General features: G+C 34.4%; 1 protein-coding gene across 2 annotated transcripts in view; it reads left to right on the top strand.

Moving 5' to 3' along the window:
• The window catches only part of LOC106789153 (hemicentin-1), a 151,240-nt gene that overhangs the window by 130,247 nt on the left and 5,996 nt on the right, over nucleotides 1-14,997 (top strand). For both annotated transcript variants that reach the window (XM_014753118.1, XM_014753119.1), the window contains exons 5-10: nucleotides 193-401; nucleotides 8,858-9,127; nucleotides 9,989-10,097; nucleotides 11,864-12,050; nucleotides 13,158-13,296; nucleotides 14,460-14,647. In XM_014753118.1, coding sequence (XP_014608604.1) covers nucleotides 193-401; nucleotides 8,858-9,127; nucleotides 9,989-10,097; nucleotides 11,864-12,050; nucleotides 13,158-13,296; nucleotides 14,460-14,647 — 1,102 coding nt within the window. The remainder of the gene's footprint in view (nucleotides 1-192; nucleotides 402-8,857; nucleotides 9,128-9,988; nucleotides 10,098-11,863; nucleotides 12,051-13,157; nucleotides 13,297-14,459; nucleotides 14,648-14,997) is intronic.

The raw sequence follows: 14,997 nt of genomic DNA, 5'->3' as shown, positions 1-14,997 counted from the left end.
ATATATATATATATATATATATATATATATAGAGAGAGAGAGAGAGAGAGAGGAAAAAAGAAAGGGAAAGAGAGAAACAGAGACAAAGAGAGAGAAAGAGAGATGGTGGTGGGATCGCACTCTCCCTCAGTGTTGTTACAGAACGTCATTGGAAATGCAAATTTTGGGGGGGTTTGTGGAAAATGCGCGCAGGTACGTCGGAGAAACGGAGATCAGGACGCTTAGGCCTCAGGTAAACTCGACTGAACTAGATAATCCTCGTACTTGGGAGACCTACAGTGTTTGCGAGATTTTGGCAGAGAGGTCACGTTATGGTGCGGCCATCCGATGTGTCGCCATTCATCCTGCTTATGCCAATCCCACCATGTCATCAAACACCGAAGTGAGGTTTGATGTCAAATGTGAGTATATTTTAAATCATTATTTTTATTTAGATGTATATTAAGAAATTATTTATATTTGATTATATTAAATCGTTAGGAAATTATTTTTTGTTTATTTCTATGTGTCAAATGTTCACATGTGAGTATACTTTAAATCATTATTTTTATATAGAAAAAAATATATATGTATGTATTAATAAATTATTTATATTTGATTATATTAAATCGTTAGGAAATTAATTTTTGTTTATTTCTATGTGTCAAATGTTCACATGTGAGTATACTTTAAATCATTATTTTTATATTGAAAAAAATATATATGTATTTATTAATAAATTATTTATATTTGATTATATTAAATCGTTAGGAAATTAATTTTTGTTTATTTCTATGTCAAATGTTCACATGTGGGTATACTTTAAATCATTATTTTTATATTGAAAAAAATATATATGTATGTATTAATATAAATTATTTATTTGATTATAATATATTAGATAAGGAAAGTAATTGTTGTCTTATATCGATAATAAACAAATGAAGATTTCATTGTATTTATAGAATTCGAATTAAAACGAATTGAAGTTTCTCATTAGGCCCAAATTCAAACGAACTTATAATCGAACGATGTAATATTTAATAGCAAATATAAATGAAGAAAAAGTATATATGACATTTTGATTTTGTATATTGTATATTATTTATTGTTTATATATTTCAGTGTAAAAAAAAACCTCCTACAAGAAGTTATTAATTAACTCGCGTCACAGAAATATCTTTTACTAGAACGTAAAAAATGATTGTAAAATTTAGTGTAAAAGTTATGTAAGTATCGTTGATAAACGTGTTCGAACGTAAAATTAGTTTTAAACTAAAACTAAATTATATTCCGAATAACTTTTTCCAACAATAATTAGATCCAACCTGTTATATCGTTTACCATAATCTCGTTAATTATGACTCGTTAAAATAAAGATAACGAATGGATTCTTACTACAATAAATGCAATTACAGTAATAACACTAAAGGGGGTTAATTTAAAATAAACGTCTAGCGAAATGGGTCTGATGATTGTCTCTTTCTTTTTCTTGTTTGTTTATCGAATTGCTCGTATAAGGTGGGCCAACAATTCTCTTCGCATTAACGTTGTTGATCCACGTTGTAACGTTCGAAATGGCCCCAAATGCATTAACGTCAGCCAGAGTGGAGCAGAGCAGTCAGATTTCACAATCGCTGAAGCGTAAAACGTGGGCCCTGTTGCTTTACGTCTCCAAGGAATGGATGTAAATTTCAGTATAATCGTAAATCACATCAACAGGGTTTGCCATGACGGGGAAAGGGAAATCAGAAGAGTTACTGGGGGGGGGACAAGGGAGCGGGGGGCTGATGTGTGTGTGTGTGTGTGTGTGTGTATGTGTGTCACGGGAAAACGTATACGAGGACACAATGCTTGGATTCGTTGGTAAATGGATAAAGCGAAAACGGGTTAATCTCGTTAAACGAAAGAAAACGAAAGAAGAAAACGAGAGAGATCGTCGTCGGATTAACCCGACATACCTTGTTTTTTTGTTTTTTTCTTTTTTTCTTCTCTTTCTTCTTCTTTATATTTTCCGAACTAGAATTTTCCTCGACTTCTTTTTCAAATATCACGCGAGAGGGGGAAAATAGAAGAATAATAATCGTGTTATCGTCATCGAGAATATAATTAATCTTTAGATTCGTCGTTGTATATATGACGAGGAGTGTTAAATATACGCGTCAATGTGTATATTCCGGTAAAAAACAAAAGAGAAATCGAATTTACGTCGATACGATGAATATTTGTCACCGCCCACTTTCGTTATTTCTCGTTATCGAGTGGTCTTTGTTGCATTGGGGTTCATAAAATGTCAATTCTCTCATTCTCTCTTTCTCTCTCTCTCTCTCTCTCTCTCTCTCTCTTTGAATATCAGCGACGCGATAATAAAGAAGATTACGTTTTAAAAAATAAAACGAATAAAAAGAAAAAAAATACAATACGTAAATGGAATGCAATTTTTTCCGCGCGACAGACGAGAGAGAGAGAGAGAGAAAGAGAGAGAGGAAGAAACGTTTTATTATTTTGCATTTTCTATCTTTTCTTTCGCTCAAACGAAACAAAAAAAAAACTGGTATGTTTAATTATATACGCACGTAATAAGTTATACTTCTTTAGCGTACCAAAACGAATATAACCTCCATAACCTCAAATATAACTTCAATTTGCGCGCGCATCGTAAATATCGAATAACTTCGTGGTGTCGATTTTTCGATCGCATCTAACTTCACTTTCCAAAAATGCGCCAAAAGAAGTATAACTTCCAAAAATGAAAAAAAAATGATTGCGAATGAACGTAGAGAAAAAAAAAATGAAAAAAAAAAAAAAGAAATTCGTCGGTATATCCACGTAAAAAAAAGGATTCCTCGAAAAGGCTGTAATAATTCTCTCAAGCAGATTCGCGAAATTCAATTCGGAAGAAAATCTAACCCTAGACCATAAAACCCAGTAGTCAAAGGAATATTCATTTTTCGCGTAGGGATTTTTTAGTAATCCGTACGCGCACTCTTGCTTGGCTGCGTTTGTTTTAAATGCGCTGAAATCTTACTTAGAAATAACGTGCACCACCCAGTTGGTTGGTTGGTTGGTTGGTTGAAGGGAGTGGTGGTGCTGGTGGTGGTTATGGTGGTAGGGGAAAGTTCGGTCAGCGCCGCGAAATTAAGTTCGCCCTTTTTATCTGTTCCCTCTTTTTCTCCGGCCCTTTTCTTTTTTTTTTTCAATTTTTCTTTTTATTTTTTCTTTTTTTCTTTCCCATACGACCGAGGTTAACCGTAGAGAATTCATAACGGAGGAATAAGAAAAAAAAAAAAAGAAAGAACAAGAAGAAGGAAAAGGAAGAAAAAGTAATGCTGCCAGTAGAGAGCTTCGTTTTTTCTCTCTCTCTCTCTCTCTCTCTCTTTCTCTCTCTCTTTCTCTCTCTCTCTCATCGTCGGTACGACACGAACGAGTCAAGTTTTCTTGCTCCTCTGTTTCTCTTACTCTCTTTTTCCTCTTTCTTTCATACTCTCTCTCTCTCTCTCTCTCTCTCTCTCTCTCTCTCTCTCTCTCTCTCTCTCTCGTGTTTTTTCTCTCTTATTGGTATTATAATACATATAATGGAGCTTGAAATTCTGGTGCCACGCGCAACGACAAAAATATTCTCTCTTCTTTTCCTTTTCCTTTTCCTTTTCGTTTCGTTTCGTTTCTTCCTTTTTACTTTTTTTTGGTTCCCCTATTTTTCAACCTACCACCCATCCCATCCCATCCCATCGCCCCCCACCCCTTTCTATTCTCTCTCTCATAAAAGTACGCGGCGCATAGCACGCGAATTTCAGCCGCGTCATCGGAATCGGAGGGGCTACAGGGGCAGGAGCAGGGGCCAGGGGTCGGGGGGGGGGAGGAGGAGGGAAGAAGGTTGTTCTCTTTTTCTCGCCGACTAATCGGTCGGAATTGATTCCAATGCGAAAAGTCGAACAATCGAGCCGCTATTAATTCGTTTTAGACGACGACGACGAGGACGAGGACGAGGACGACCTCTACCCCGTTCACAAATTTCTCTAACTTCGAACCGAATTCGAACCGTTTTCTTTTGTAATAATAATAAAAAAAAAAGAAGAAAAAAACAGCCAAAAAAAAAAAAGAAAAAAAAGAAATTAAGCGATCTCTGATTACTTCGCATGGGAACGAAAAAGATTAAGCCAGGCGGTTCGTTTAATTTCATCCCTTTCGCAGTCTATCAATCGCGTGAATGCAATCCTCCCCACTGCCTCCTACCTTCTCCTCCTCCTCCTCCTCCCACCATTTCGCTATTCGACATATTTCTCTATGCGGCTGTAGATAAAAAAAGAAAAAGAAACAAATGGGGATGGGGGAGGGGTCAAAAAAGACACACACCACACCGGAGGAAAGAAAAAAAATATAAAAAGAGAAAAAAAAAGAAAAAAGTCAAATCAAAAGTTTCGACAGGAACTGGACACGTGAATAATTCTCGAGCTAACGCATATAAAACTCGCACTTTTATTTCGACCTAGAGAGAGAGAGTATACACTATATATATATATAGTTAGGTAAAATGTATAGTTACGTGTGAAGGGTCGGTGTGGGGGAGGAAGGGGTAGGGATTGGAAGGCCAGATACGTTGGTATATTGATTACGAGCATTAGCCGAGTGGGACTTTTCCGAGCAAATTGAAAAGTTTGCCTCAAAGCACAGATATATTCCGTGCCGATGGTACTTCGATCGAGAATTCAACAAACGGGTGTGTGTGTGTGTGTGTGTGTGGGTGTGCGCGTACGCGCGCGTGAATCTCTCCGACTCTTTCCGTATACGTGTGTATGTGTGTGTGTGTGTGGGTGTTAATATGTATGTGTCACATCTCTCGTCACCCACAAAGTCATTTCAGCTGCTCACCGAGCGGGTGTCAGAGTTGGAGGGAAAACGAGAGGGCGAGGGGTGGAAGGGAGATGGGGAGGAAAAAGGTAAAAAAAAAAAAAAGGTTAAAAACGCGAGAGAAAAGGAACGGGAAAGGATGCAACCGATTCGAATGGGTCAACGGGTGTTCGTTCGCGCGTATTCCGGCTAGTCGTTCTTTGTCGATGGTTTCAAACGACTTTACACCGTAACTGTATAGATGACTAACTTACAACACATATATATATATAATATTCATATATATATGTATATACAACATATGTACGTATTCCAATAATAGTATACACGAAACGAATAACCGTAAAAATGATGGGCGCTTTTCTCCTATCGAGAGAAAAAGCAATAATACCGTGAACTGCGATTAATCCGGCAAAAAAAAGGTGGGTGGGTGGGGGGTGGCAAGGGGAATCTTCGGATCTCATTGGTGGAAGAACAAGTTAACAAAAGGGAATGTGACGTTTCTCCGATTTAAATTCCCAATATGATTTCAAACCGCGTTTCTTTTTTTTCGGTTTCTTTTTTTGTTTTGTCTTATTATTTCTTCTTCTTCTTCTTTTTCTTTTTCTTCTTATTTTAAACTCTTTCTCCCCGTAAATGGGGCGGGGGGATGATTCGAGGGGCCATTTAATGTTTCATATTATTCCTTTGATATTTAAGCTCATCGAGAATATCAGATAAACTTTTACGCGTCTTTAGAAATATCGTAACTGGTATTCGTTTGATTAATCAATGTGGAAATCGGAATTGAAATTCAACGTGGAAAAAAAGGGGGTTGAGGAGTATAGCGTAGTGTAGAGAAAAGGAAGGGAAAGGAAAGGAAGGGAAAGGAGACAGATAGTATCGGGATAAATTTTATTCGCTTTTCTACATAGTTAAAGGAAACGATCGATTATTCATTTATTCGTTTTCATTTAAATAACGTCTTCGACGTTACCTTCAACCTACTACTACTACTACTAACGCGTATCCGTGAATTTATTCGATGTGGATTTTTCTTATACGCCGAACGAAACGGAAAGATTTTGTACCGTTGTTTGAAATAAAAACAACTGAATGCTCATCAATTTTACGAAAGGAATAATAAGAATAAGTAAAAGTAAAAGAAAATATTTGTCGTAGTTTTGATTTAAAAGCTAACAAAAAAAAAAAGAAAGAAAAACAAACGATTCTAAAAGTTCCACTTTTGGAAAGCTCCGGTTAAGGGAAAAATCACTGGAATGGCTTATCATCATCTTTTCCTGTCCCTGGTCAGCACAAAAGAAAAACCCTTGACATATGTTGCTGAGAGTGCAGTTTTGAAGTACGCAGCTGAAATGAAAAACTTTGAACAACAACTTTTCACACCTCCTGTTTTTTTTTTTTCTATTTCGCAGTAGAGTTCTTTAGTAAACTTTCGAATCGAGCCGATATGGTAATATAGCAATTTAGTTTTCCGTGATTTCACGTAGGAGTAACATTGCGATTGAATAAAAGATTTGTTCAAAATTCGATCGATAGCTTCGTTAACGAAACAATGTTGTGAAATAACGCAAACGGGTTTTGAAATGAATTTTTCCTTTCCCCCGTTTATTAACCTTTTGCTTCGAAAATAAAGCAAATTAATTTTTATAAAATTAATAATCAATATTCTTGTCCCAACAGTATATTAATATATATGAGTTTCAAAGGGAAAATTTTTTTTGATCGAGTTGCTGAGGAAGTCCCCAGTAAGGGACRAAACGTTCAACAAGATCAAATAAATTTGTTCATCAAAATTTATTAACTGTCTTCAATTTTCCCTTTGAAACTCATATATATTAATTTTTATTATTTTTACCCCTTTTCTTTCTTTTTTTTTGCATTTACATAATGTACAAATACATTTTGTATGCAATTCGGATTTATCTTTATTTCCTCTGTTTTGTTTTGTATTTTGTTTTTTTCGTTTAATTTTAATCTATCAAGTAAAATGCAATTTTACGAAATAATGAATAATTATAAACGGTTACAAAAAAAATGTATCTTATTTCAAGAGAAGGCATAAATTTGGGTCAAAGGAAATTAGTAATACGCATTTGACGCGTACCCTAACTCTCGAACGAACGCACGGTAACCAATATACGAGAATACGTTTATGAACCATGACTACGATAATAGAGAGAAAGAGAGAGAGAGAAAGAAAGGGTGAGAGAGGTTGGGGGTGGGAGAATGCAGCAGAAATTGTGAATGGGTCAGCGGGTGACCGTTCGCGCGTATTTCGAAATCATTGTTACGTGAAATGAACAGCTGCGTGGTAGGTATGCGCATCCAAACGAAAATCGTGATTCGATTTTTGTATCTTTACGTTTTTTTATTTTCTCCTCGATCTCTTCCACCCCCACCACCATTCCACTACCATTTTTATTTCACCTTTTGTTTATAAAACTTAAATATTATTTATTTAAAAATATATATGCGTTGATTTTTTAATGTCGTAACGTAAAATATACGTGAATATTAATAATTCCTTTCCTACTGCTGAACCCTTCATTCAAACAATGTTTGTAAATCATTAAAAAAAATAATGAAACGAGACATTCGTAAATCTAGATGTTAACAATATCATAATATTAATTGTCTAGTTTTCAAACTTACTTACAATTAGACGAATTTTAAAGGTAAAACAAGAAACAAAAAAGGAGTGAGGGTGACGGGGGGGGGGGGGTAATCTTTTATTTCAGATTTGAGGTCTAAAATCTGATGAATTCGTCGTAGTGTGTAATCTAGGACGGTGAGGTTACTTCAAAACTCGGTCAAAAGTTTCGTTAGCTTGTACGCCTGACCGCTACTAGGAAATCGTAATTGTTACTGCGAATAATAGAGACCGATCTCGTTCTATATCGGCTTTGTATCCATTAAAGTATCTATCCTAGTATTCTGGAATACTAGGTTGACTAAAGTAGAAAGGAAAACCTTCAATGCTCGTTCGTTCGTTCGTTCGTTCGTTCCTGTCTCTTCGTATTAATTAATATCTCTATCTATTGAAGAAATCGTTAAACGGGAATATCGTTCGGAATATTATTCCTTTACAAAATTATTTTCTTTTCGATGATAATAATAATAATAATAATAATAACTAAAAAAGAACCATTGTTATTAAATTCATCATTAAAAATAACTAACACGCTACTAACCTTCCAACCCAAACTCACCCCACTCAACTGAACTCAACTCAACCTCCCCCTCACACCATTCTCCTCTCTCACACTTTTTCTTCCTTAATTTATCTGCTATCCATCTTATGAAACATTACATTTCCTATCCTATTTATTATACGAGCATAATAGTTAAGTTAAAACTATGTATCATCTATATTGTCATTATCTTTGATAAAGATAATATCAAAATATGTATTACGATTCGATAAAATATCTCACATGTTTAAACGAATTACGTGATCTATCTAAAATAATTTCCCCTACCCACAGCCAGCCACCCACCCACTCCCCCTCCCCCATTGTTAATGATTATTTCGAATTATAACGGTGAAATAATAAACGGGATGATGGTACACGATCTCGAATTAACAATATCAATATTAGCGAAATACCGTTCGCTAAATATCCGTTGCGATTATTTTAATGGGATATAATTAATTCAATAAAACCGGTTGCGTAAGCGTATGCAAAACTTTTACGATTTTCTTCCTCGAGGGGTTGGGCTAGGGATGGTGAGAGGGGGTTGCTGGTTGTTAACCATTTGGTTAATAAAAAATAATTCTACCGTAAGTAACAACCGTACTGTGTTGCACCACGCTTCGTAGAACAAGAAACACGGTTCGTGCTTGATTAATTATACACTTTTCTACGCCCTCCCCCTCCCCTCCCACCCACCCATTCTTATAATTTAGTTTCCTTTCTCGTTTATGATTGTAATGTAATGTAATGTAATGTAAAATAAAAACGGGGTAATAAAGATATACGTAATAGTATACTCTTAAAGTAATGAAATTTGGTACGTTTCGTTTCAGATGCACCGGAAACAAGAGTTGTGGGTGTACCGCGTGGTCAATTGGAAGAAGGACGAGATAAATTGGAAATAAGGTGTTTGGCCGATGCTAATCCACCAGCATCGATAATTTGGAGGCGCACGAAGACACTCGGTGTCACCGATATAGCAAGCATAGGGGAAACATTATTGTTCTCGCCAGTTTACAGAAATCACGCGGCTGAATACATCTGCGAGGCAACCAACACCGAGGGGGAAAGTAGTCCGGTCATGGTGCAAGTGTCCGTAAATTGTGAGCACGTAATTCCGATATCTTTTTTTTTTTGGTCTTTATTCCCACCCGCCCCCCTCCAGGCCCCCAGCCCTCGAATAAAAGTACATAGAACTGAGTGTTCAAAAAAAAAAAAAAAAAAAAAAAAAAAAGAAAAACAATGAAAAATGAGAAACGACTAGGCTCATCGATCCCGAGCGTACTTCTTCGGGTCCGTTATTAATGGCAAAGCTTAATCAACAATACTGTACTCGTACATATATACACACACATACACATACAAATCCCGTCGCTTATGTTCGTTCCCAGCTTCGCTTTTACGCGATAACGCACCATCTTTCTCGACTCCTCGTGAGGAAGATGCTCCTTCTTGAGTGGTTCGCAGGCACGCTTATAACCTTCGAAAGTAAATAATGTTGGCCATTTTCTTACATAAAGGAAAGAGCTTATTGTGCTTTATAAACGAGAAGTAGAACCAACTGAATTACCCACCTTCCCATCATAATCCCCTTTCTTCGCGGTTGTTTTTCTTACCCCCATCCCTCCGTTACATTTTTCTTATATTTTCTACAAATTTATAACCCGTTTTAAATCATTTATATCTGACCGAGAAATAATACTTAATGGAGTCCCGTTATGTTACGTGAACTTTGAAAATTTCTTTTTACTCTTCATCTCCCAGCCCCTCATACATCAACCTCCCACCTCCCAGCTCCGATCGTTCCCAGTGGTCAAACGGAAACGCAAACGCTAACTCCGAAGCAAACGGTGTAAACCGCTTTGCTGTGGCAACGCACGGTACACGCTCGAGAGGGTGCGGTACGTTCGTTTCCTCGGTTTCTCATGAATAAGATATCAAAGGATCGATCACTTTGGATGCAGATCCGCCAACGATCAGCTCGGTCGGACCAGAATTGTTGACTACGGCCCTGCTTTACTCCGGTGCATCGTTCGAGTGTCACGCCGACGCAATGCCACCGGCTGAATACAGGTGAGAAAATAACTGATTCGTTTATCCTTGCATTAAATTCTTCTAAATGTTCCCTTTGAAATGATGAGAATAAATATAAAATAAATAAAAAACTGGCGTGTGTATTTATGTACGCACGTAAGAAGTTATACTTCTTCTTTAGCGTACCAAAACGAACCTAACCTCAATAACTTCAATTATCTCGCGTACTAATATAATACTCTACATTTGTCGAAAAAACGATAATATGATAAAATAAAGTGAAGATATTATATACCATTGATAAAGGTTTTAATTAATTTTTAATGATAAAATATCACAGGGAACTTGGACATGAAAAGAAGTAGAACTTAATTTGATTAAGTTGGACGTTTCGTCCCTTTATTGGGACTTCTTCAGCAACTGGAAAATTTATTTTCTTACATTTCTCATTACGATACATGCGTTTTATACAATATAATTTATTACATATTACCTTAATCATCAAAGTTCAGCGTCTTTTTTATTTAATTTCAACATACATTTCTTTTTATAATATTCTAAAACACAATACATCTAAAACTTCGTTAGTTTGGTCGTTATTATTTAAAAGCCTCAACAAAACTGTTTCAATCTAGACTAGTGTTTGTTAGCCTAGATATCATCAGTGTAAGGTGTCCTTTATTATTTATTATGTTTAAAATTTAAATATTCCGTTATAGATGTGATTTAAGTTGTTTGTGTCTGTTCTATAATTTACCGTATTATTATTACATATGTGATATGTTTCGCTAATATTTCTTTTRTACCAGTTTTCCTCTAAATCTAGGRTAGTTGCTGCRYCAAATTTAAAAGTATGTCCTGTTTTAAAATGGTGTTCAGCTAACGCTGTGGTATTGGTTTTGTTCATATTTAGAGGTTTACAATCATTTTTGTGTTGGTCTAATCTTTTTTTTAATTTCTGTTTTGTTTGACCAAATTCTCACATTTACATTTTAATTAATATATACAATCTAATTTATTTATTTACGAATTACTTCATGCAGTAAATTTGAAATTGGTTTGCCCGCGCATTTTAAATATCGACAACTTCGTGGTGTCGATTTTTTGGTCGAATCTAAATTCACTTTCTCAAACGCGCTGAAAGAAGTATAACTTCAAAAATAAAATGAACGGAAAGTTAAGCTGGTATTGATTAAATCGATATTTCATATATACAGATAACTCTAGAAGTTAATAGATGTAAGAGGACAGAATTCCTCCTGTAATTTCTATTGTAATATGGAATCCTATAAAACGATTCATAAATTGAAAGAATTCTATTATAACATGGCATACTATAACACGGTTTCGATCTAACATGATTCAAAAAATATGCGAAAATCTTGATACACCTTTGCATTTTTACAGCATTCTATAACACAATGGTTGCTTAACTTATTTTAAAATTAAATTATCTCTTAAAATAATGACACGAAGGAATAATGAACTTTGGGTCTCATATAACACGACATTTTCTAGGAACCTATCTAACGTGTTATAAAAGAGTTACCTGTATATATATATAGTATATGTGTGTGTGTGTGTGTGCGTGTGTTACCGTGAAAGACCGAAATTGGATAACGTCAAAATTCACATGGTCGTTTGATATATATCCGAAATATTAATGTATATAAGAATAAAATGAAATATTCGATCTTTCACAGACGCATTTGGTATATGTTAACTTTAACCGTGTAAATTCTTGACATTATCCAATTTCGATCTTTCACGTTAACACGTATATATATTCCTATTTACGATTTTAGATGGGCTCAAATCTTTCCCGACAATCGAATGCCAGTGGAATGCGGGACCGGGCAAAGATTGATCCTCACGAACGTGACTTACGAGCAACAAGGCCAGTACATATGTCTAGCATCGAACAAGATCAATGGACACGTCAGGGAGGTTAAAAGCGACCCCGTGTTTTTGCAAGTGGTCGGTGCACCTAGGGTAAGATATATTCCCTTACGCAGAATTATACGAACGAGTATAATAATCTAAGAATAGAAATAATTTAATTTTTGAATTTGACCGATTCCCCTAACCTTAAGGGAAAACTATTGATTCTCATTTTCGGTCATGATTATATACTTTCTCAAAGTATATTAGAAAATCATTATATCCCATAATCCACCGATCAACGCGTGTCTTACATCTTGTATTAACAAAAAAAGAAAATAAAGTTCATCTAGCACGAGATAATTTTTCTTTTTTTATTTTGTTTCAATTAAATTAATTATCTATCCAATCGAACAATAACATCGAGATTTTCGAACGATAGATTAAAAAAAAAAAGAGTGAGCGGGGGCGTGGGGGGCGGGAGGGGTTGGGGAAGAAAAAAATAAATATTAAATTAAGATTAAAATAGTTATTTCTCTATAATTTTTATTTCGAAATTGAACTTCGAACGACGGACACGTTCTCTCTCATTCGCACGCAGTCAACTTTATACGGGTCACTGGTTAAGCAAAGCTACTAACCATTTTCGCTTGGTTTAATATCCAATCGGTAAGTTGCGACGATAACATTTAAACTGCGGGGAGAGGGAAAGGGGAGGGCGTTATATATAAACCGATATTTCATTTGAATTTATTTCAATTCTCTCCCAACCACCACCCAACCATTTCTATTATCCTTAGATTTGATATATATTTTCATTTTTCTAATACCCAAACGCGTCTTACCAAAAAATCCAAGAGAAGATGTTTATTAATGAATACAAAAAGAAGAAACTGATCACAAAATTGATATTGATAGGAAAAATAATAATCTTAATAACAGAGTAATAATAATTATTCTAAAATTTAGGAAGCAAAATATTTATAAATTATTTCGTAAATTATCTTAAACATGATCGTTTTTATTCACATGTCGTACAAGGGTAACGTATAACTTATCGTATATAAATATTTGAAGAAAAATTCGAATAACGTATTCCCCCTTTCCTTCCTTCCTTCCTTCCTTCCTTCCTTCCACTTGATTAACAAGTAATCGAAATTTCAAACGGTGTATCGAGAATTTGAAAAGTACGTTTTTAGGATTCGATTTTGTCGATAGGTGGTGAAGCCAACGATGACGGAAAAGTTGGTTGTAGCAGCTACGGAAGGCAGTTCGGCAAGATTAGAGATCAGACTCTGTTCAAATCCAAAACCACGTCTTGTTGTATGGGAATGGGGCAGCATCAGACTCTACGCCGGTTAGACAACCTTTTTTTCTATCCCCTTTTCAAATATTATTCCGAAAAATATTCGATACGTACGTTCGTTTATTTTCTTCTTTCTTTTTTTTTTCTTTCCTTTTCTTGTGTTTTTTTTTTTTTATCTACAGTTTAATTTGAAAAAAAGTATTCGTACCGGGTATCGCGTAGCAAGTGAATTATAGAAAACAAATTTTGTTTGTAGAACTACAATTAATAAAGGGTGTCCATATTTAAATCGATCCACTTAAATATGTTCGAAACTGTTGAGATGGTTAAACGAAATTTGTTAGACAAAAGTTGTATAATTTAACGAGGGCCACATTATCTGATATTTGCTTTTTTTTTTCTCGTAGGTGGATTCGTGAAGTCTACTTTGATTTTTTTTTTTTAATGGAATTATCTATTTTTTACAACTTATGGCGAAAAATTAATTATTTTAAGAGATATTTTTAATTTTAATATCGATTATTCTCGTAACAAAAGTAAAAAATCATTCAGCCTGAATAAAAATGTTATTAAACTAATTTTTAAAGATTTCTAAGAATATCCATGTACAGATTCTTTGTTACAATATTTCTCGTAATAAATCAAATTCTACAAATAATGTTTATTCATATTCATTGCTACTGTACGAATACTTTTTACACTCGCTACACGTATCTCTACGTATATCCATTTTTTTCCTACCATTTAAATAATATTATAAATATTTTATTTAACAATATTCTTCTTTTTTATTATTTTTTTTACGTTCAAAATTTAATATGCTTTTTATTAACAATAAATTTATCCGTAAGATATATTCTCGCAACCGAACAGTACTGAAAACAATGATTGAAAGATTTAGATTATTAAACAAATGGATATACTGAGTGTTACAAAAAAAAAAACATTCGATATTATGATGTATAAGTCGCATGATATTAAATACAAACTAAAAAATCAAATGAGTCAATCAATTCTAAGATATATAAATACATTTGTGTATGTTATTATATTATAATTGAATTATTAATAATTTTGCAATTTTTGCAAAAAGAAATATCTCACATATTCCTATTAAGTGTATTTTATCCAGACCTGTTCGGAAAAGTTTATTTCAATGATTGATCTTAATCATAAATTTGATTTGTCATTGATGTGATTCGTTGTATCCACAGGAGACGTTTTAGAATCTCGTTATCGTGCTTTGGATTTAGAACCACTAGCATCCGCAGACTGTTACGTAGCGATTTTGGAACTTACCAGTACGATTAAAGAGGATCAAAGACTATATACTGTTATCGTAGAGAATGATCGTGGAAGCGACCGCAGAACTTTAATGCTAAGGGTCGACGAACCAGGCCAGGTAATTACTATTCACTCTACGTTTCTTGTTAATTTTCGTATGCGTGACACATATTAATACGAGATTTTCCCTAATCAACCACTTTATTACCTACGATAAATTGTCATTATGCTTTAAATCACGAACAATCGATAAAACAAACGCACATTTATCGATAGTTTTCGATTCGAACTATAAAAAATTCGAATTTAAGCTTATATTATATTTTATACATTTTTCTTTTTGTTACTATTATTATTATTATTTTTCTTTTGTCTTCTTCTGAATGATAACAAAATTCGCATTTTAACCCTTCTTTGCATGATGATGGAAATTTCAATCATAATATTTAGTCAACAAAAAAAGGTACT

This window comes from Polistes canadensis, unplaced genomic scaffold (genome assembly GCF_001313835.1).
Source record: "Polistes canadensis isolate GaletaPanama2010 unplaced genomic scaffold, ASM131383v1 scaffold_166, whole genome shotgun sequence".
Lineage (NCBI taxonomy): Eukaryota > Metazoa > Arthropoda > Insecta > Hymenoptera > Vespidae > Polistes > Polistes canadensis.
This window is presented reverse-complemented; position numbering and strand designations above follow the sequence as displayed.